Genomic DNA, 21,846 nt, shown 5'->3' with positions numbered 1-21,846 from the left:
TTACTCCTGTGAATTTCTGGATTGTAATGAAAAGATGGTAGCCAAGATGTACACTTACCAAGTGGAGCTGTGGAATTGATTCTTATCACACTACAAAAATCTGTGATGGGTTGTTCAGTGAACCTTTTCTTCCAATATAAAATGTACCTTAGAACAATAAAAAAAAAAAAAAAAAAGAAAAAGAAAGAAAGAAAAAAGGATGGTGAGAAGACACAACTTTCTTTCAAATGACAGAATTTTATAAGAACATTCAATTATTCCAAAGCAACAAATCAAATGTTAACTGAAAACTGCTAGAAAATTTGTGAATACAAAGGCAGTGGAGCATTGCAGAAATATGAAATATATGTTTAATAAAAGAAATTACCATGTAAAGGCATGAAAATGATTAAACTTTACTGTCCCCAAGTTCAATAAAGGTATTTAGAAAAGTTAAAATAAATATTTTTATCTGATAATGAAGTTTTCTGAAATAACATCTAAGTTGATGTGTCTTTTAAATGTAACAATGATTAAATAGGCTATGACACATTCTCCAATAAAGAAACAGTAGTGATTGTCTATACACCAAAAGAACAGAGGTCAGAAGAATAATGCAATGAAAAATCAGTCTAAATTCAATACCTATATAGCAAGGTAGAAAAATTTCATATGTTCACACTCTGTCTGAAATGAGGCAAATTCAGACTTTGGAAAAATAGCTGAACTTACAATTCTTGCATCTAATGAGCAGAGTTAGAAGCAGCACACTGGCTAAATTTTTTTAAAAAGCATAACACCCTGACCTACATATCTGATGAAAGAGGGAGTAAGATGACAGAATTCAATGGGCTGTTCACCTTTCTATTTATCTAACAAGCTTTATATTGGCAATTGCAATCTCATTTATTAAATGGTACTAAGAAGAGAATGTGGTCTTCATAAGGAGAAAGGAAATGGAGAGTTTGATTCTATAACTCACAATCTATTAGGCTACACAACTGATGGATAAAATAAGTAACTTACACACAAAAAAATTCACAAGGCCCTGTGAAAAAGATGGGACTTGAAAATAGATGAAGTGTATGAAAGAATAGGAATTTGGACATTTTAAATGGCTTGAGATAGCACCTGACAGTGTTTTGGACATAGCAGGACCACAGTAAATGTTTTAAAGATGTGTAGAAGAACATTTGAAGATTCCTATAAAGCTCTCTAAGTATCCCTCATTCTCAATACTTTGTCTTCTTTTTATTTTTACCCCCTTTTTTCTTAACATTAATTTCCAAATTCCACGGTGCTCTATAGAAAGAACATTCATGTATTAGAAAAATAATCCACGCTGGGAGAGGTCTGAGAGAAAAAATCATGACATAAGCTGACATAAAATATAAAAATAAAGGGATGACAATACTGAGTGAATATAGAGTAATAAAGAAAAGAAGTCAGTAAATAATGTATAAAAATAGAACCACATATTTTAGTTCTTTCTTCTCATGTATAACCATACTGTCAACCTTGGTGGGTAAGTAAAAGAAGAACCCTTCCCTTATAAAACAGTGCTTGATTTTGCCCTAAGAGATCTGAAAATGACAATCTTAAACTCCTATTTAGCCTCCAACCAAAAATATGTAAATGATGCACCATTACTCTATAGCTAACATACAGGCTTTCATATTAGAGGTCTCAGAAGCACAAGGCAAGTGCATATTGAATCCATCACAGCAGACAAAAGGAGAAAAAGTAGCTATAAAAGGCTGAACATTATTTCCTTGGCCATCCTGGGCCAGTTTCAGCACCCTGCACTCCTTGGTAACCTACACAGCTACTCTTATTCTCCACTTCTCCATTCTCTACTTGTTGCTTTTTTCTCTCCTGAGAGGAAAAGGGAGAAAGAGAAGGCTTAAGAAAATAAAAAATGACATTTCCAGTCCTTTTCTTATTCTCCCATCAGCACAACAGGGATGAAAAAATATACAACCTGTATTAGAGATGTCAAGAATAGTGGCAGATTGTTTTTCTAAATGGTAATATACAAACATCTATTTTCATGACAAATCAAAGGCATATATGTCAGAATCAGATAACTACCAATATTTGAGGAGGGCAACTGAGATTCTGCTAGACAGAATCTCCCCCATGATTTTAAATCAACTGATGTTAGCAATTGCTTCTCTTGTGCTTATCACCTTGAAACTCTGATACAAAATACGTTATGATGTGATTCTTCAAACATCAAGGAGATAGTACCCAAACATGGAAGGCCTTAGAGACTGAGACCCATTAATTACTGGAATCAGGTGATTGTTACCTCTGAAGTGGAACTTCTTTGCACCTATTGCTTGCCTAGTTAGCAAATCAACAACCCCTAATAGCTGGTGTCAACTTTCAATCTTTAGGTGGGAAGTTAGGAGGAGTTTAGATTGAGGGCTGCTGACTTTAAAAGACAAGAGGGCCAAGTTCTCTCTAGGGAATACACCAAGGAGGGGTTCATCAGTCCCAAAGTACCTACCTTGGTGATATCCTCTAAACAAAACTGAGAATGGTAGTTAGCTCTCTATAGCACAGTTCCATTTTGAGTCTGCAACGCATTAAAAGGCAGTAATAACTCCTTGAATACACAGGCTGGTTATCTTTGGAAAATGTTCATAGACTTAGAAAAGTATCTGTGTGAAATTATGTGAAGTAGATGACCAAGTAAGAGCTTGGATCGTAGTAACAAGACTGCCCTTTGAATTATCAATGACTTAAGTTTTAATCAAGAGTCAGTACTGTCCCTTTCTTATCCACATATATCTTATGTTAGAGGCAGTTTTGCTTTTTAAATTAAGACAGTGGTCAAACCATCATAGCTGATGTATTAATAACAGACTCTACCACCCAAGACAATATGGACTAGAGGAGTGGGAACTTTGCATCCAGAGATATGGACTTGAATTTAAAGTGATTTAACCTTTCTGAAACTCTGTTTACTCATTTGTAAAATGACTTGTTGATCATTAGATAGGACAATGTATATACAGCACAGTGTTCCAAATCTTGGATATTTAATAAATGATAGTTATTACTATGAAAAAGTAACATATTTAGATAAGACTAAAGTAGTAAAGCCTTTATATCGATCCCAGAGAAATAATGGTCCCTAACACAATAACTAAAATAACATTTCATCAAACATTTAATGAGAAAGTCAAAATAACTATATTAATAATGTCAGAGGGCAGATATAGGTGGCTGACATGGTGAAAGAGTAGAATGATAATAATGACAACTATCAGTAGCTACCACTTAATGAGTCCTTACTTGCCACAAGGTCACACAATTAGAATATTAAAATTGGTATCTGAACTCTGGCTTCAAAGCCAAACTCAGTCTTCTATAACACAGTGTCTCTAGTGTCATGTGGGACCAATCTGTACAAGAAATGCAGAAAAGGGAAGGCAGGGATAAGAAAAAGCCCCTAGAATTATAGTTGTAATGAATGCTTGAAGCATTTTTTTTCCTCAGAGACCAAGGAGGTCACATAGACTGCCTTTTGATAAGGCAGAAGTAGAACTACAGAAATGAAGTCTGAAGGGACTCTTTCCCTTCTTAAAAGCATATTATCTAACAGTAGCTTTCAGTCTGAACTGCTCCTAACTTCCTACTTAAAGGATTGAAAGTTGGTGTCATCTGTTTAGGGTTGTTGATTTGGAACTCCTTAACTAGGCAAGCAAGAGGTGCAAAGAAGTTCCACCAGAGGTAACAATCACATGATTCCAATAGTCAATGGGTCTCAGTCTCCAAGGCCTTCCATTTTTGAGTACTGTCTCTTTGATCTTTGAAGAATCACATCACATACTTATTTTGTACCAGAAAGGTGACAGGCACAAGGGAAGCAATTACTAACATCAATTGACTTAAAATCATGGGGAGATTCTGTCTAGCAGAACCTCAGTTGCCCTCCTCAAATAGTTAGGAAGAGCTTCTTATGAAATAGAGGAAGAGAAGACACTGCTGAAAGTTCATAGTCTGGTAGTCTTTGCGTAGGTTAAAAGTTTTTTTATTGTTCTTTTAACAAGAGTCATGCATTTTGGAAATGATGTTTTTCAGATGCCATCTCTAATAATATCTCTGAGATGGTATTAGGTGGCTTCCAAGGGAAGGGGGATAAAGCAGATAATAAATTGGTCCAGTAGGAACAAAGTTGTCATTTGAGTGTTCTTCCTCACCAAAGGTTGGGTGACAACAACATAAAAGTAAAAATCATCTGTTACAAAAGCCAAATATAACCATAAATCATCATACAAGTTAAAAATATAAAATTATGCATATCTTACTGTGGTTGACTGTATGAACAGATTTCTACTGGAATATAATATTTGACCTAAGTCTACATTTGAGTTAAGAAACATCCTAGTTATTAAACACATACAAGTGCTTTTTTAGTTTATAATTAGGATTAAGAGGTATCAACATACATTAATACATTTCCTTGTGGTTGCTAAAGGCATTCAGATAAATTGTTTTCAATTGAGAGACAGCTTAAAGATAGCAGATCTTCAATACATCCTTCTTGTGGCATTTTTTTCCCCACCCACTAAGAACATATTTTTTTCATAGTTAAGAGATCATTTAGTACTTCTTTTCTGCATTTTTTCCTACTTCTCTAGTTTATTCAAACCTACAATTGTAGCTACTCAATATATAAAGGCCGCCAAGAAATAACATGTGGTATGAACTCTATTTGGATGACAGTTTTCAAAGCATTTCATACTTTATTAAAAAGCCATAAAAGTAATTACTAGGTCATCAGTAAATTTTTTTTTCTTCCAAAGGAACTTCAAATCACGTCTCACAGAATTGTCTCACAAAAAAATCCTTGTAGCAATAGCTTGCCTGCCCTGCCCCCTACCATAACTGGCGTGCTTACTGATAATAGGCATAAAGGTTTGAAATATGGTTGCTAATTAAGTGGCACTGAATGAGTGGAATTTAATATAGAAAGGGGCAAGATTAGGAGTTAACATTTATCTTCTGGACCAATTTTATCTACTGAATAAAGCTAACAAATAGCTAAGTTTTTTTTTAAGAAACTGATGTTTATTTTCTGTCAACCTTATTTCCATCTTGCTTAAGAGCCTGTGAAAGAACAGCTTAAGGCCACTCAGTGGTTGTTCCTACCCATTCAGTGGCCTGAGCAGTGGGATCTGCACACCAGTCTTCTGTGGCAGGCTGAGTGCTCCAGTCTTCAGTGGGGAACTGTTGAATAGGCACAGAGGGCACCTGTACACCTTCAGACCAGTCTGCAACCTCAGGCTGAGTAGCAGTGCACTCAGGAGCTGGAGCAGTCCATTCACCCTGAGATTCCTCATTGGTCATAGCCTCTTCAGCTGTAGCCTGCTTTTCCTTTCCAATCTCTTCAAGATCTCTGCAGAGGCAGAGATCAAGCATGATCTCCCACGGATGGATGTTCATGGGAGCTGGTGCCACATATGCACAGAACTTCCCAAGTTAGCATCCATGACATCAAACCCACTCAGTGAGCTCCGTTGTTATTGCATGGAATGGCCATGTCCACACAATGCAAAGGAGAATCAGTGTTACACAGAGCAATGGCAGACAGGAGAACGTAAGGCACCTCTGTGAGAGGCTGGTGGTCAGCCTTAGGATCAGTAACCACTAGAAGATGTGGCTCCCAGAATGCTGCCTGGAACTAGTTAGTGAAGGTTCTGGGAGTGAAGTGACCAGCAGTAGGATTGGCTCTAGTGGCTGCAACAAACTATAGCATAGCTCACTGGCCGATATTCCTGGAGAATAGGACACTGACATCAGCAGGGTTTTCAGTGGCAACAATGGTACAGGTTGCCAGCAAAAGCTTCTCCAGGTCCTCCTCAGATTTAGGATGTAGATGCCATCACTTTTCCTTTTGTAGATGTACTGTTCCATTTGGAAGTCAAGATTGGTGCTACCTAAGTGGGTTCCTGCTACAAGTAATTTAAGGACATCCTCCTCTTTCATTGGCAGGACTTTCAGGGCTCTGGACATTGTGAAAGTTTCCCTTTAAGTTATGACAGGAATCCAGAACAATGGTGTGTGGACCCCTCTCTGGGTAGAGCAGAAAGGCATAGCTCAGTATTAATAACTATGTTAAATGGGCTCAAAGGAAAGATTTTTTAGTGTTGTTTTAATTTCTTCTGCCCTAGGAAGTTTTAGCATTACTTTGTTTACTATTACTTTAGAAAGCACATCAAATATGTATTTTTTTCTTTTTAAAGCATCCATTTTGGCAGGGTGCGGTGGCTCACGGCTATAATCCTAGCTCTCAGGGAGGCTGAGATGGGCGGATCATTTGAGCTCAGGAGTTTGAGACCAACCTGAGCAAGAGCAAGACCAGGTCTCTACTATAAATAGAAAGAAATTAATTGGCCAACTAATATATATAGAAAATATTAGCCGGGCATGGTGGTGCATGCCTGTAGTCCCAGCTACTCGGGAGGCTGAGGCAGGAGGATTGCTTGAGCCCAGGAGTTTGAGGTTGCTGTGAGCTAGGCTGACGCCATGGTACTCACTCTAGCCTGGGCAACAAAGCGAGACTCTGTCTCAAAAAAAAAAAAAAAAAAAAAAAGCATCCATTGTATTGCCTATCTGCATTTAGAGCATGATTGATCCCAACATTTAATTATTGATTCCTAAGCCCTGAGACCTAGTAAATAATTTGATTTTCCTGTCCACATATGGATGAGATTAATGTCAATGATTAAAACAGAAAGACTGACTGTAAGTACTTAACTATCATACATAAGCACAAAGGAGAATATAACTCCAATTCAGAAATTTCTCAAAGATTTTAGGGGCAGAAAGAAAAATCTTAACACTATCTATCAATTTTATTCTCAAAAGAGAGTAAAAGATCTGACTACATATAACTAGGTTTCATATATAATAAAGTTCCCAGAATACTCCAAGAATGAACATACCCACACATTTTAATTGAAAATAAAGAATGAATGAGAATAGAGCACAGAATCCCTCCTCTGAAAGTATACAAGGAATTAGCTTATTTTACTAGTTGGTGACATGTATCATTCATATAACTCTCCGCCCCACTATGTTTTATGTCTGCTCCCAGATCAGGCAACACTAAAATCTACCCCAAAATAGCAATACTGAGTGGATATAAATATAGGGGCCATATACAGAAGGCACACAGTAGATCAGGGGTCCTCAAACTTTTTAAACAGGGGGCCAGTTCACTGTCCCTCAGATCGTTGGAGGGCCGGACTATAGTTAAAAAAAAAACTATGAACAAATTCCTATGCACGCTGCACATATCTTATTTTGAAGTAAAAAACTAATGGGCAAAAACACCCGCATGTGGCCCACAGGCTGCAGTTTGAGAATGCCTGCAGTAGATATTCAGTATAGGTGCTAGGCAGTTGGGAGGAACATGAAGGGCAGCGATCAGGGGTAGGGAATAGTTAATATTACCCCTGTGGGTATGCTGGCTATTCCAAATTAAAAACAAATTTTCTTTCTAGAAGTTTAGATTATTTAGAACCCTGAATAAAATTCTCTCAAAAGTTAAATTTTACAAATGATAATTAGGTTTTAGACCAGCATAAATGTGTATTGGAAATTCAAGCTACGCTGCAGAAACTAAGATTTCAAATATATCTTTGGTAATAAAAGTACAAATAAAAATTTGGGTATCATTTATCAGGTACACATTATGTCTCAGACACTAGCAGATACTATACATACCCTGTTTTATATAATATTTGACAATCTTATGAGGGCTGGTGTTAACCTATTTTTTAGATGAGGAAATCGATGCTTAGAGCAATAAGATAGTTTTCTGGAAGTCATAAGGTTAGGAAGTCTTAAAGCCTGCATTCAACCATAGGCCTGTCTGGTTTCAGTCAACTCTTAATAATACAGCTTGCAGTTTTGCAATACCCATCATAAGAAAGAAGCTGCTTGCTAGGAATGATTTATGGGGCCTGGGGGCTACAGACTTTAGATGTGGGGATATTACAATGTCTGGGCCACTCTAACATTTTGTAGGGAAATCAGGACAAGAATACCTCAAAATGGGACCTTACCAGATACACCGAATTGCATGCTTTCAGTAACTGTATAGGCCAGTAGCCAACAAGATGCTGTCTTCTATGGAAAATGTTTCCAAGTCTCAAATAATCATGACATGAACATAATTACTTCACTACAGCTGCTTAAGGGAAAGCATTTTTCTTGGACCACTACTTCTAGAAATTATAAATTGGGAAAAAAGGAATAATTGCCTATATTACTAGCATGCTGGTATGGATCATTCCAAGTCAGATGCTCCTAAGTTAGTCTAGTTCGCTTTGGGCCCTGGCTGTGTAGGTCAGGTCCCATACAGAAAGAACATTTCATACCTGCCCAGTGTTGATAGCTCCTTAAGTACCCATCTCCATCTGCTTTTTCATCTTCCTTGTCCTCTTGCTCTCAGTACCTCAGAGTGACCTCAATAGCATCTATTCTTATACTCCTTTGGCTTTTTGAATGATTCAACATTTTTCTGGTTTTCAGTTTCATCACAGCACTTAAATTGAGATTTGTTTGGGAAATATCCTTTTGGCTTGAAAGGTTCCAAGGGTCCCTGTTCCCAAACATTGCCTTTTGGGTGGCCTGCTACGAAGTCTATTCTGGGCTTTCTAGAAGAATTCACTCAGTTAGAGAATTGCCTATGGCCTAAAACATGAAAAGAACATTAATCTGACAGATATCAACAATCTCATGGAATATTGCAAAGGGAATAATATCTACTCTTTGGAAAGTAGGTCTGTTTTGAGAATTTGTAGTAAATGAATTAGTTTGTGAAAATTTTCCAATACTATTTATACACTAAAGAAAAACAGTGCAGAGATTTTTTAAAAAAAGTCTAAGGAGAAACCTCAAAAAGAATATGCATTTTCATTTTTGTAAAGGAATTTTACATATAGGTTTTGCTATTCCTCTCATAATAAATAAATTTAATTCCTTCATAGAGAAAAATAAAACTTACCTTTGGAAATCAGCAACTAACTTGACATCAGCTATGACAAACTTATGCTCAATAATCATGTGCTTCAGAAGTTTGTCTTGTTCAGCCACAGGAAAATGTTCTTCACAGAAAATACAAGGCACAGATGGAGAACCTTCTAAAGTGGTGGTGCCACCTGGACTTTCTGGCAGGGAAAGCGGCTCTAGGATACAATCCTTACTGTCTGGGAAAGACAAAAAAAAAAAAAAGCTTAAACCAACTCTTTAGATGGATGATTTCTCACCTCCTGCATTAAAAGGATCCTAAAGATATTTACATATCTCCAAAAAAAAAAAATACATAGTACCAGAGAGTAGGATATTTAATTATCATTTTAAACATCTTTTGCAACCCAAAGGCAGGGAATATTGCAAAGCAGCTCAAACTCCCCATTTGCTTGCTTGAATGGGGGAAACCCATTCGTAAGGGCAGCTGTTCAAGCCGCCTTCTTGGACACTGGCCAATGGCAGCAATTCTCGGGGTACTTGCAAGGGGAAAGGCTGCAACACGCTGGGATAAGGTTCTAAGGCCCAATTGTGACCTCTGGCTGAGAGTCATCACACTAAGTGAAGTGAATGGTATATACTGAAGCTACAGAGGATGCCAGGCCTGTCTTTTAAGCTGCTTCCTGTCACACCTGCAACCTCTTTCCTGTTTCTGATTATTTGTCATGTACAGAGAAGACGGCTCTCACATTGGGTCAACACAGTACATCCTAGGTGGCCCTGATGGCAATTTTCTATGTTGATTTATATTTATCTTTTGCTTATACAATTATGTATCACAAGTCAGAATTCTGTGAACAAAGAGATGAATATTCATTTACTACACATATGGGATAAACATTTTCCTGTCTGTACTATTCCTTTTTCTAACATCACCTACAGCATCTTTAGAGTTGAAGTGTGTAAGGTCTATATCTCTGATTTTAGGGCCTAAATCTGCAGCCAGTTGTGTCAAGAGCCTCCTTTAGTCTCCAGAGTAGAATTTTGGACCTGTCACTTACATAGGCTGTTAGTAACCAGAAAACTAGAGTAAAGAAATTAGGGTAAGGCCTTTGGCATTTTGGGGAGGGAGTGGGGAGGGAGGTAGAGGGAGAGAAGGCAAGAAGGTGGGAGGGAAGGAGGGAGTGAGGGTGGGAGGAAGGAAGGAAGGAAGGAAGGGAGGAAGGGAGGGGGCTATTCTATAGTCTTTGAAATTAGGTTAATATCGGTTTTCCTGTTCAAGTTTATTTCTTATTTTTATGTAATTTTCAAGGCATTCTTAATTTATTAATTAATTGTATCAGTCACCAGTACAATGCTGACCACAGCTCAAGAATTAGGGAAGTAATGTAAGAGGGCAGCATTCATTCACTCCCTTAATAAAAATCAACTGAGTATCTAATGGGTGCTGGTCTTTTCCTGTTCAATGTTGCATGACATGGTTCTTACCATGAAAGTTAAAGTGCTCACAATTTGTTTCAAGGTATAAATAAATTTAAAAGATAAAGAGATAGAGAATGTACAGTGTTGATGGGAAAAGGAGGAGGGGAGAGTCACCTAACTGAGCTGGAGAGGGAAGGTTTCCTATAGGAGAGGACCCTCTAATGCATCACTCACATATAGTCTACTCATATTAAAGTGTGCTAAATCAAAGTGTTTATCATTGTTCATTAAATTATTTACTAATACTGGATAAGAGTGCCCAAAATACAAAGAACTGGGCTGGCTGATATAACTCAGTAAGATTTGTCTAACAGATTGTTTATTTCCAGCTGTCACCACAAGTATCATATTTACATCTTACCCCACAGTAAAAAGACAACAGATGCACAAATATATAATCCTTTGGTATAGGGACCTTGAAGCCTAAATGACAAAAGGAAGTAAATCATATCTCCTTTCAGCAAAGAGGCAAAGCATCTTGGATATTCTTTTGACCTAAATCCACTTCACAAATGTGTTACAAATTAATAACAACTAATTACTTGTGCTAGTTCTCACTTTGAATAGCAACTTTGTTCAAATGAACTGTAAAAACTACCATCTCAAGGAAGCTCAGGTTTTAAGGATTAACAATTTTATTGACTCTGTGTATGATCCTAAAAGCATCAAATTATTATTCTAGGGCAGTGCTTCTCAAAGTTTAATGTGCACATAAATCTCCTGGAGATTTTGAAAAAATGCAGATCCTGATTCAGTAGGTGTAATGGCCAGGAAAATGCGCCATTCAAATCTCCTGCTGCTATGAGCACAATCTACAAGATCTCAGGCGCTATGTTCAAATATTCCATTTGCACTGACTCTAAGCCTTCCACAGGCTGCTCTAAGTGAATGAAAAGGGATTAATAATCAATATGTGTGTATATATATATATATATATAAAAATATAAAACTCCTACAATTCAATAGTGAAAAACTAAATAACCAGATTAAAAAAATGGGCCAAGGATTCAAAGAGACAGATCTCCAAAGACATACAAATGGGCAATAGTATATGAAAAGGTGCTCAACATCACTAATCATCAGGGAAATAGAAATCAAAACCATGATGACACATCATCACACATCTGTTAAGATGGCAAAGATAAACACTAAGATGGCCACTATCAAAAAACAGAAAATTACAAGTATTGGTGAAGATATCAAGAAACTGGAACCCTTGTGTACTGCTGGGAATATAAAATTGTGCAGTTGCTGCTACTGAAGACAGTATAAAGGTTCCTCAAAAAATTAAAAATAGAACTACTATGTGATCCAGCCACCTCACTTCTGGTTATTTGTCCAAAAGAATTGAAAACAGGATCTCAAAGAAATATATGTACTCCTATATTCACTGAAGCCTTACTGACAATAGCTAAGAGGTGGAAACAACAGATGCATAGATAATGAAAATACACTATATAAATACAATGAATATTACTCAGCCTTTAAAAGAAGAAAATCCTATTATAGCTACAACATAAATGAACCTTGAGGATATTATAAGTAAAATAAGCCAGTCAGAGAAGGACAAATACTGCTATATGATTCTAATACCTAAAATAGTAAAACTAAGTGAAGCAGAAAGTTGTATGGTGATTGCCAGGAGCTGAGGAGAGGGGAAAAAGAGGAGTTGCTGTTCAATGAGTATAAAGTTTGTTATGCAGGATGAAACTCTCAATGAGCCCAGGAACTACTACTAAAAAATGGACTCAGGAGCAAACTGTTTAGTAGACTACAGGTGGACCTCTGTAGAAATGGCTTGATTACCTATCCATATTATGCATGGCTAATGAGACAACACTGATCATGCTCTTTTCCCTTAATTATACCAGTGAAGAACTGCAGAATCCAAAATTTTGGCTGCAGCCCCCTTTAAGGCAGCATTTCTTAGTTTCAAAACTATCTAATGGTAAAAATATTGTGATTAAGTTTCCTTTCTCAAGCCAACTTTGGTAAAAAAGTGGGAAACTAAATGGGACATTAGTTTCATTTCTTGGCTATAGATTACATATGTTTCTGGTTTATGCATGATGCCTTCTTACCTTAATCAATTCCATAAAAATGAATTAGTGGTGTCTTCTTTAATAATGCAATAATTACAATAATGTGGAAGCTGAAGTTGTTGAAATATTATAAATTCATGACATTTTAGAGGGAAATAAATCCTAGGAAGAGAAAGTAAATGGATAAATATAAATCTTTCCTTACTAATATGACAAATGAAGGATCTTTATGCTGTATTATTACTTCAAATATTCTTTTGCATCAAGCTATTTCATTTCCTCTACTGCTCTTACTCTATCCTATCAAAGATACCTGAGAGCATTTAAATTAATACTGAGGGCGAGGCTTAGGGATGCTGAAGCTCTAAGCAAAATTCAAGGCTGGATACTGGTGCTAAGTCCTCAACTTTATCTCCTTTTTACCAATAGGGGACAGGAGTCAGGGACAGACATTAGGGATTTGGGAATATAAATGTAGAAGGATTTTTCATTGGTAAAGCTGGAAATAAACAAAGGCATTAAAGTCTTAACTCTAGTCAATGGTAAATTTAATTAACCAAATAGTCTAATGCAAACAATACTGGTGATCCTAATAGGAGGGCCAATGTAACAAAAAGCATTGACAAAATGCTTTCTGGCAAGAATGGAGAAACAAAAAGATTGGTGAGTGCTCTTATTTATTCAGTTCTATGAAGGAAAATATGAAAAGAAAGGGAGAGTAAATCATGATTCAGAAGATTTGATTGGTTATTGGCCTGCATTATGCTTTCTAAATAAGTGGTGCCCAGTGGAAATATCACAGTGCATTCACAGAGGTTGGGTTTAACCTAATTTAATTGATTTGATTTGACAGGAAATTACTTTGACATTAATAGTCAATATTTTAATGAAATGGGTTGGCAACTGGAAGATTGTAAATTACTTATCTGAATCTCCCTATTAAGTATAATTAGTATTTTTGATAGAACCATAAATTTCTGAGTTGTATGAGTAAAATATCTCTATTTACAAGATTAAATAGCTATGTCATGTTTTTATTTTAGTGTCTGATGCCTTAATTTATGAACATGAATGTTTCTTAGTGTAATAGTTTGGTTTTTATGGAACAGGAAAAAATATTTTTTTTTAGGCATAGAAAAACACATCAATAAATAAAGGACTTTAAAAAGTAAGTACCACATAACCACTGATTTAAATTCTTGTTTTAGAACATTTGAATTTCTTAAACTATATATGTATATCTCATATCAATTAGTTCCTTGAAAAAAATTAGATTTTGTTTTTCAACAGAATAGAAAGTATTGTTTTGTTGACAATTCTACAAATGCATTTCTCTCTTTGGATTGTGTCTTAAACATAGCAATACTTTAGAATAAAGTCAAGTGGTACTTTCAAATTAACAACTATGTCAAATAGATTTTTCATTTAGAGAATAATGAAATTATTCACTAGAATAATTTATTCCAAAAAAGTCTAGATACATAAATATCTTATGAGATAAAAACATTATATGGGGAAATATAGTATCACTCAAGATTCCCAGTCTTAAGATCTGGGGTATTGACTCATGGATAAAAATACTGATATTAAAGAAATTCAGAGTCTTAAAAGTAAAGAAACTCCTCAAGAAATCTAGATTAAAATGCCCAAGTAACTGTTTATTTTAAGTTATTAAGTGGCAATCAATGAAACTGAACTAGATGTTTATACAAACCACATGAAACAGATATACAGTAATTATCTTTAAAAAATTGAAAGTAAATCAAAATAAGCAAGCCAGGGAAAAATTATATGTCCTGAAAAAAACACAGCAACTCCCCTATGGTTTTGGTATGTTTTTTACTTTGATCCAAAGGTAGTTATCATGATTCTAAAAAAAATCTTTCTACTTTGGACATTAATTTTGGATATGCAAAAGAATTTCAAGAACAATAGTCTATAAACTATTAGTCCATGTACATCTTGTATTCTAAGATCACTCCAAATTTCTAGTGTTTGCCAAATGATCCTATGTGGGATGAGAACACTGAAAGACAAAAAAGCAACACATTGTAAATCCTTAAAGAATATACAGATAATACTAATTAGGTATTTCAAGCTCCTGAGAAAAACTGCTCCTTATCTTATAAGTCTTATTCAAACTAAATAAATTTTTTAAAAATATCAATTAAGCCCTATGGCCTTCGCGTTTGAAAACAAATTCCAACATACTCAGCCACTAAGCTTTATGTGTGCATGAGCACAGACATATGCTATATTTTCCCTTTAAATCTAAAATAAGTTTTTCTTCCTTAATGGTCAAGTTTCCTTCCTTTCCATTTCTATCCTTACACACATGGACATTTCCCCTGGTCACTAGGTGAAAGAAAGGCTGTGCCTTAGTGAGAGGTTATTTTCCTTGATGGACTGGAATTATAGGAAAATGAAATTCACCTTCATGGCAAACTGTCATGAGATACCCTTGACTTTCTAGAAAAGGCACTCAAAATCATTCAGATTCATTTGAACTGGTCTTACATACTGGGCCAGAGTTAACAAAAGTGCTTAGTTGTCCCTAAGCAAGGAAAGGTTGAATTCCTGTTGTTTAAGAATTTCAATCATCTGTGGGAGTATCCAAGGAAATCTTGGATAAGGTCTTGGCTGAGGTAAGCTGCCACCACTGCTATTTTGAAAGTGCAGTGGGCTCACATACCCACTGTGGAACCACTGTGGAATGAGGAAGTGGCAACAGTGAAGAAAATCTTGTTTCTGTCTTTGCCTCTCAGATCTGAAGACTCAAACCTCCTATTACTCCTCTCAGTAGGCAGATATTCCCTAGCAATGAGATGCACATTAATAAAAAGAATGGAAAATTGGGGAAGGTGAAAAAAAATTAAGGAGACTTTTAGAAGCAAGCAAGAGAGAAACAGCCAGCAAAAGCTAATCAAATGTTAGCAATTATTAAAAGGGTTGTTCATTGTCCTCCTTTTTTCTTTCTTCCTCAACCTCTTCTCATTCTTAAACTCTAATTCTATAAAACTTAAAGCACTTAAGAAATAATACTTTTCAAATAGAATTATTTTCAATAAGATTCTAAAGTTAAAATGTATTAGGGAAATGTTTGATTGCTGAAACTGATTAAAAAAAATGAGATCAGCACCCAAAAAGACATCAGGTTTCCAAAATCCTAGCACTCCACTAAACACTGATTATGTATGATTGCAGGTAGCCATTAAATAAAATACAAAAATGTAAAATAAGTTATTGGGTTGTATAAAATAAGCTAAGGGAAAAATAATGCTATTTGACATATCCAATATACTTAAGAATATATTAAGAGGTTACAGTAGTGATCAAAGAATCTTTCAGAACACAAAAGTGCTTTGCTCTGAATCTTACCACCAGCTGTCATTTCTGCTGTATTCTAAACCAGTGATTCACAATTAGGGATACTGTTATGATAATTTGGGAAGCTTTTTCACCTACTCCCCTAGGTGAAAACCATTGGGATGAACCAATTCTTACTCAAAAAAAAAAAAAAAAAAAAAAGAATAAAGAGTACAAAGTTTATGAATATCAAAGAGATGACACCTACATTTATGAAAACATAAGTATATATATTTTTGGTGCATTTAGAGATTATTTAAAACTTCAAGAACAATTTCTTTAAAACTTAACATTTGTGTGATATCAATAACTCCATAAGAGAAGATCTAGAACTATAAATAGCCAAGGGATATTTTGAAAACAAGGAAAACACAACATTACTGGCACTGCTAGTTTTTGGTGAAGCAATTGTTTTCAGGAATACAATAAAACTTTAGAGCTTGAAAAATAGGGTTTTCAATATTCCACACACCTATATTTTATAATTATTTTCAAAAGTTAGTCTGTTGCTATGGTATGCTGGTAGGGTGTTCTAATATTTCACCTAAAGTTTCAGAATCTGTTGCAGCTCTTAATCTGTTGTCAAAAAAAAGTCTTCATGTTTTAGTTTGTGATTTTCTATCTGTTGATAAGGCCGGGCCACTGTTAGTGACCCAATGGCTAGACAGTAACTATACAGCAATCTTAAGAATTAAGAAGTAAATGTAAAAATATTAATCATAGGAAGTAGAGTTGCCTATGTCTGCAGTAAGATGACAATATTACTCACAGCTTCCGTCCATCCTTACCATTTAAAGGTTAACAGAGAAAAGCCAGCAAATATCTGCCTCCAGTAGTTTTTCCTTCTGCATCCTTCCCTTTCCAAATGATGACTCTTCCTTTCTACAGAGAGGCACCCACTACTGTTCTAGGACTTTCACATTCTCCTCTTATTCAAAATGAAAGCACAGCTCTGAATGGTCTTCTGTACTTTTTGGTTGACTGATGTAATTACTTTGATTAAAATTCTCACTGGACTGTTTTGATTAAGCCTTATAGCATTTTAAAACAAAATGTTCCGAATGCAAAAATGAATACATAGTTCACTATAGAACTTGTAAGCAAAATGAAGGGAAAAAAGACCCATAATCTCACCATTCAGAAATAACCATTATTAACATTAAGATTATTTTTCTTCAAATATTGTCATACCTCATTTTATTGTGCTTCACAGATACTGTGTTTTTTTTTTTTACAAATTGAAGGTTTGTGGTAATTGTGTAGAGTAAGTCTATCAGTGCCATTTTTCCAACAGCATGTGCTCCTGTTTTATATCTGTGTCACCTTTAGGTAATCCTTGCAATATTTCAAATTTCATCATTATTATTCTATGTTATGTTGATCTGTGACTAGTGATCTTTGTTGTTACTACTGCAGTTGTCTTATAGTGCCAAGAACCATGCCCATGTAAGACAACAAACTTAATTGATAAATGTTGTGTGTGTTCTGACTGCTCCACTGGCCATTCTCCCATCTCTTTCCTTCTCCTCGGGCTTCTGAGGAGAAGGGCATTCTGAGACATGACAATATTGAAATTTGACAAATTAATTCTACAATGGCTTCTAAGTGTTCAAGGGAAGAGACACCCATCTCTGACTGTAAATCAAAAGCTAGATATGATTAAACTTAATGAGGAAGCATGTTGAAAGCCGAGATAGGCTGAAAGCTAAGTCTGACATGCCAAATAGCCAAGTTGTGAATGCAAAACAAAAGTTGCATTTTAACAGTTGGCCAGGTGAATCTGAAGCAGTTTAACCACTTCAGTACCAGTGTCGACTATAGTCAATAGCCACAGATGAATGCACATAGTGACTTTAGCCGATAGCCATGATATGACTTTTCTGATTTTTCATTTATCAAAATAAATTGTGAACATTTAAAAATAATGTAATGAAAACACAAATGTCCATGTTACCTTTTCTGATTTACATTACAAGTAAAGCTGCCTGTAAAGTAAAACAAGCTTTCAGTGCTTTAAAGCTTTCCTCATCACACAAGAGCAAAACAGATTCGTAGTCAGTGCATAGCACAAACTATCGTGTGGACTATGACTGCCGGGGCTGTGGGCAAGGTTTCATGGCCGGTGAGCGCAGTACTGAAGTGGTTAAGAATCACTGGCCTACAAACCTGACATTACAAGATCTTCTTGAGAAACTATTTCATAGGATTTGTAAGGTGCAGGGGGACAGATGCCAAAAATAAGACTGGAGAGGAAGGCAGGTAATTGGGCAGGGAGAACTTGCTGTGTCATAACAATGTTTAGATTTTATAAAGTAATTCAGCTTTTCTCAAAGAGTGGTTAGGACCAGAATTACCATGGCCCAGAACTAATTAATCAAATTCTAGGGGTAGGGCCCAAAGCAGGATCCCCAGGAGTGGCCTATGTACACTAATGTTCAAAACCCATTGACTGGAGGAGGATCAAGATGGCGGACGAGAAACACTGCCAGAAAGAGTGTCTCTGGAGAAAAGACAGATTCTAGCAGAAATTAGAAAAAAGAAGCAAGAAGGCGAGCATACAGCGGATGAGGGCCGGAAGGAGGGGTACCTAAGACACCGGAAAACTCCACGGGAGGAGGCTTTGGAGCAGAACTGGAAGCTGAGACCGCCGGAGCAGCCCGGAGACCAGCGGGAAGGGTAGGTGGATAAATCACCTTTCCCCTCCCCTGCATTTGGGACTGCTGGTGGGCTCCCCAGCGGGTGGAGAGACCTGCGACATCAGCCCAGAGACGGCTGCCGCCAGCTAGCGGTGAGCCTGTAGCGGACACGGCACCAGACTCCCAAATCCCTGTGCACCTCCGTGTGTACAGACCCGAGCCCCGGCAGGCGCCATATTGCCTCCTTCTCCCCTCCGCCGACCCTACCTGCGGCTGCCCAGAGAGACAATACAGCCACCAGCCGGAGGCATCTCCAGGGAACGGGACCTTCCCTTTTGGGACCCTACAGCTGACTAAGGGGAACTCAGACTGTGAGCTCCCTATCCGCCAGCACTCCCAGGTGCTGCTGGCACGGTGTTCCCAGGAGAATGGTGCCGACTCAGAGGCTGAGAGACACAGACACAGCTTGGGCTCCCTGTGGGTGAACTGGGACCGGAACTCCTCTCCCTGGTGGGGATACAGTTTGAACTCTGGGACCCAGAGGTCAGACCTGCAGACCAGATCCTGTGCACCGAGGTCTAGCATTGCCCGGGGCACAGAAGGGATATTTGTGAACAGCCCGCTGAGATGTGTGTGCATCCAGGGGCAGATCAGAGTCCTAGAGGGCAACCCTCCCACCAAAGGGAGGCTGTGCGCCCAGCCCAGGCAGCGTTCCTGTGCAGGGAACCTCCCTGCCGGCATCACAATCCGGGGAGGCCTGGTGACGTGTGGTCTGGCCTGCTGGCAGAGGCCCAGGAGTAGCTGCGGAGTTGGGGAGGGTGGAAAGAAGCGAGGCCCACTCCAGACTGCGGGTCTCAGACAGCCCCACCCCCACAAGCAGACTTTCTGGCTGAGTGGGACCATTCCAGCCCTGCCCTGACAGCTTTTCCTGGAAGCAGAGAACAGAACTTTGACCCCTGCTAACGGCCTGAGGGCAGGCTTACCCAACCCAGCTCCGCCCAGAACGAGAGCTGATTACAGGACTCAAAATCAACACCATAGCCTGTTCCTCCAAGCAAACGCCACCTACTGACAGGGACGGCATCTTGCACAGCCTTTCCACGGCACCCACTGACTCAATATACAGGGAGTGGTCCAATTTCACCCACAGGCACCACCTAACGCCTCAGAAACTAAACAAGGTGTGTGAATACCCAAACAATAACCTAAGGAAAGAAACAACAACTGATCGACATGGGAAGAAATCAGCGAAAGAACTCAGGAAATATGAAGAACCAAAAGGAAAACACACCCCCAAAGAGGAGCACCAGCCCCCTAGAAACGGACACCGACCAAAATCAGGCAACCAATATGACAGAAGAGGAATTTCGTATGTGGAACATAAGAACACTCACCCAGCTGCAACAACAACTCAATAACCAACACCAAGAAACCACAAAAAGTCTCCAGGATATGAGAAAAGAAATAGACACATTGAAGAAAAGTGTAACCGAACTCCTGGAAATGAAGAATCAATTCAAGGAACTACAAAATACAGTGGAAAGTCTCAAGAACAGGGTAGATCAAACAGAAGAAAGAATCTCAAAGCTTGAAGATAACACCCTCCAACTAAATAAAACCATCACAGAGAGAGAGCAGAGAAACAAGAGAAAAGAGCAAAGCCTACAAGAGATGTGGGATTATGTGAAGAAACCTAATGTGAGGGTCATAGGGTTACAAGAAGGGGAAGAAGACAACACCCAAGGGTTGGACAAGCTATTTGAAGATATAATAGAGGAAAATTTCCCAGGCCTTGCTCAAAATCTCGATATACAAGTTCAAGAAGCTCAGAGGACCCCTGGGAGATTCAATGCAAACAGGAAGACGTCACGACATGCAGTCATCAGACTGACCAAAATATCAACTAAAGAGGCCCTTCTAAGAGCTGTAAGACGAAAGAAGCAAGTGACATACAAGGGAAAGCCAATTCGAATAACACCAGACTTCTCTAATGAGACTTTACAAGCAAGGAGAGACTGGGGCCCCATTCTCACTCTTCTGAAACAAAACAATGCCCAGCCTAGAATCTTCTTCCCTGCAAAACTAAGCTTCATATATGAAGGAGAAATAAAGACATTCTCAGACAAGCAAAGTCTCAGAGAATTCACCAAGACAAGACCAGCCCTACAAGAAGTACTCAAAACAGTGCTACGCATGGAACACCATAATAAAAACTCACGAATATAAAAACAACCAAAACCCAAAGATTACAGGCCAGATAATACAATGGCTCAAGAGAGAAATCAAAGCAATAACATCCAACCCAACAGAATGAACAGTAATCTACCTTACCTATCAGTTCTCTCAATAAATGTGAATGGCTTAAACTCTCCACTCAAGAGACATAGGCTGGCTGAATGGATAAGAAAATACAGGCCAAGTATATGCTGTCTTCAGGAAACACATCTAACCTGCAAGGATGCATATAGACTAAAAGTAAAAGGGTGGAGATCAGTATTCCAGGCAAGTGGAAGCCAAAAGAAGGCTGGCGTGGCAGTTCTAATTTCAGACGATTTAGTTTTTAAACCAACAAAAGTAGTGAAAGACAAAGAGGGTCATTATATAATGGTGAAGGGCACACTTCAACAAGAAGAGATAACAATTTTAAATATATATGCACCCAACTTATGTGCACCCAGTTTCATAAAGCAAACTTTACTGGATCTAAGCAAAAGGATTAATAGCAACTCCATAATCACTGGATATTTCAACACCCTACTGACGGCACAAGACAGATCCTCCAAACAGAAAATTAATAAAGAAATAATGGACTTAAACAAAACCCTGGAACAACTGGCTCTGACTGACATCTACAGGACATTCTACCCAAAATCCACTGAATATACATTCTTCTCATCAGCTCACGGAACATTCTCTAAGATTGACCATATCCTAGAGATTTACACAAAGTAAATCTCAAGAAATTTAAAAAAATAGAAATCATACCATGTACCTTCTCAGATCTCAGTGGAATAAAAGTAGAAATCAACCCTAACAGAAACTCACATTTCTACACAAAAATGTGGAAATTAAACAACCTCCTACTAAATGATTACTTCATAAATGAAGAAATCAAGATGGAAATAAAAAAATTCTATACTCTTACACTGCTGGTGGGACTTCAAATTAGTTCAACCTCTGTGGAAAGCAATATGGAGATACCTTAAAGCGATACAAGTGAATCTACCATTTGATCCAGCAATCCCATTGCTGGGCATCTACCCAAAAGATCCAATGACACTCTACAAAAAAGACACCTGCACTCGAATGTTTATAGCAGCACAATTCATAATTGCAAGGCTGTGGAAACA

The 21,846-nt window shown here is 37.6% G+C and overlaps 1 protein-coding gene and 1 pseudogene across 4 annotated transcripts in view; both read right to left on the bottom strand.

Annotated features, from left to right (window-relative positions):
* ZNF277 (zinc finger protein 277) overlaps positions 1-21,846 on the bottom strand; it is a 95,558-nt gene that overhangs the window by 37,417 nt on the left and 36,295 nt on the right. For 2 of the 4 annotated variants that reach the window (XM_012736146.2, XM_076006550.1), the window contains exons 2-3: positions 9,008-9,209; positions 59-147 (exon numbers count right to left, since the gene is read on the bottom strand). In XM_012736146.2, the coding sequence (XP_012591600.2) occupies positions 59-147; positions 9,008-9,209 (291 nt within the window). Of the gene's footprint in view, positions 1-58; positions 148-9,007; positions 9,210-12,533; positions 12,657-21,846 lie in introns of all 4 variants that reach the window. The other 2 variants (XM_012736147.2, XM_012736148.2) reach the window with 2 other exon arrangements.
* Positions 59-8,977, bottom strand: LOC142872926 (small ribosomal subunit protein uS2-like; annotated as a pseudogene).

Source organism: Microcebus murinus, chromosome 9, assembly GCF_040939455.1.
Source record: "Microcebus murinus isolate Inina chromosome 9, M.murinus_Inina_mat1.0, whole genome shotgun sequence".
In the NCBI taxonomy this organism is placed as follows: domain Eukaryota; kingdom Metazoa; phylum Chordata; class Mammalia; order Primates; family Cheirogaleidae; genus Microcebus; species Microcebus murinus.
The sequence above is the reverse complement of the archived record's forward strand: the minus strand, read 5'-3'. Positions and strand labels throughout refer to the sequence as shown.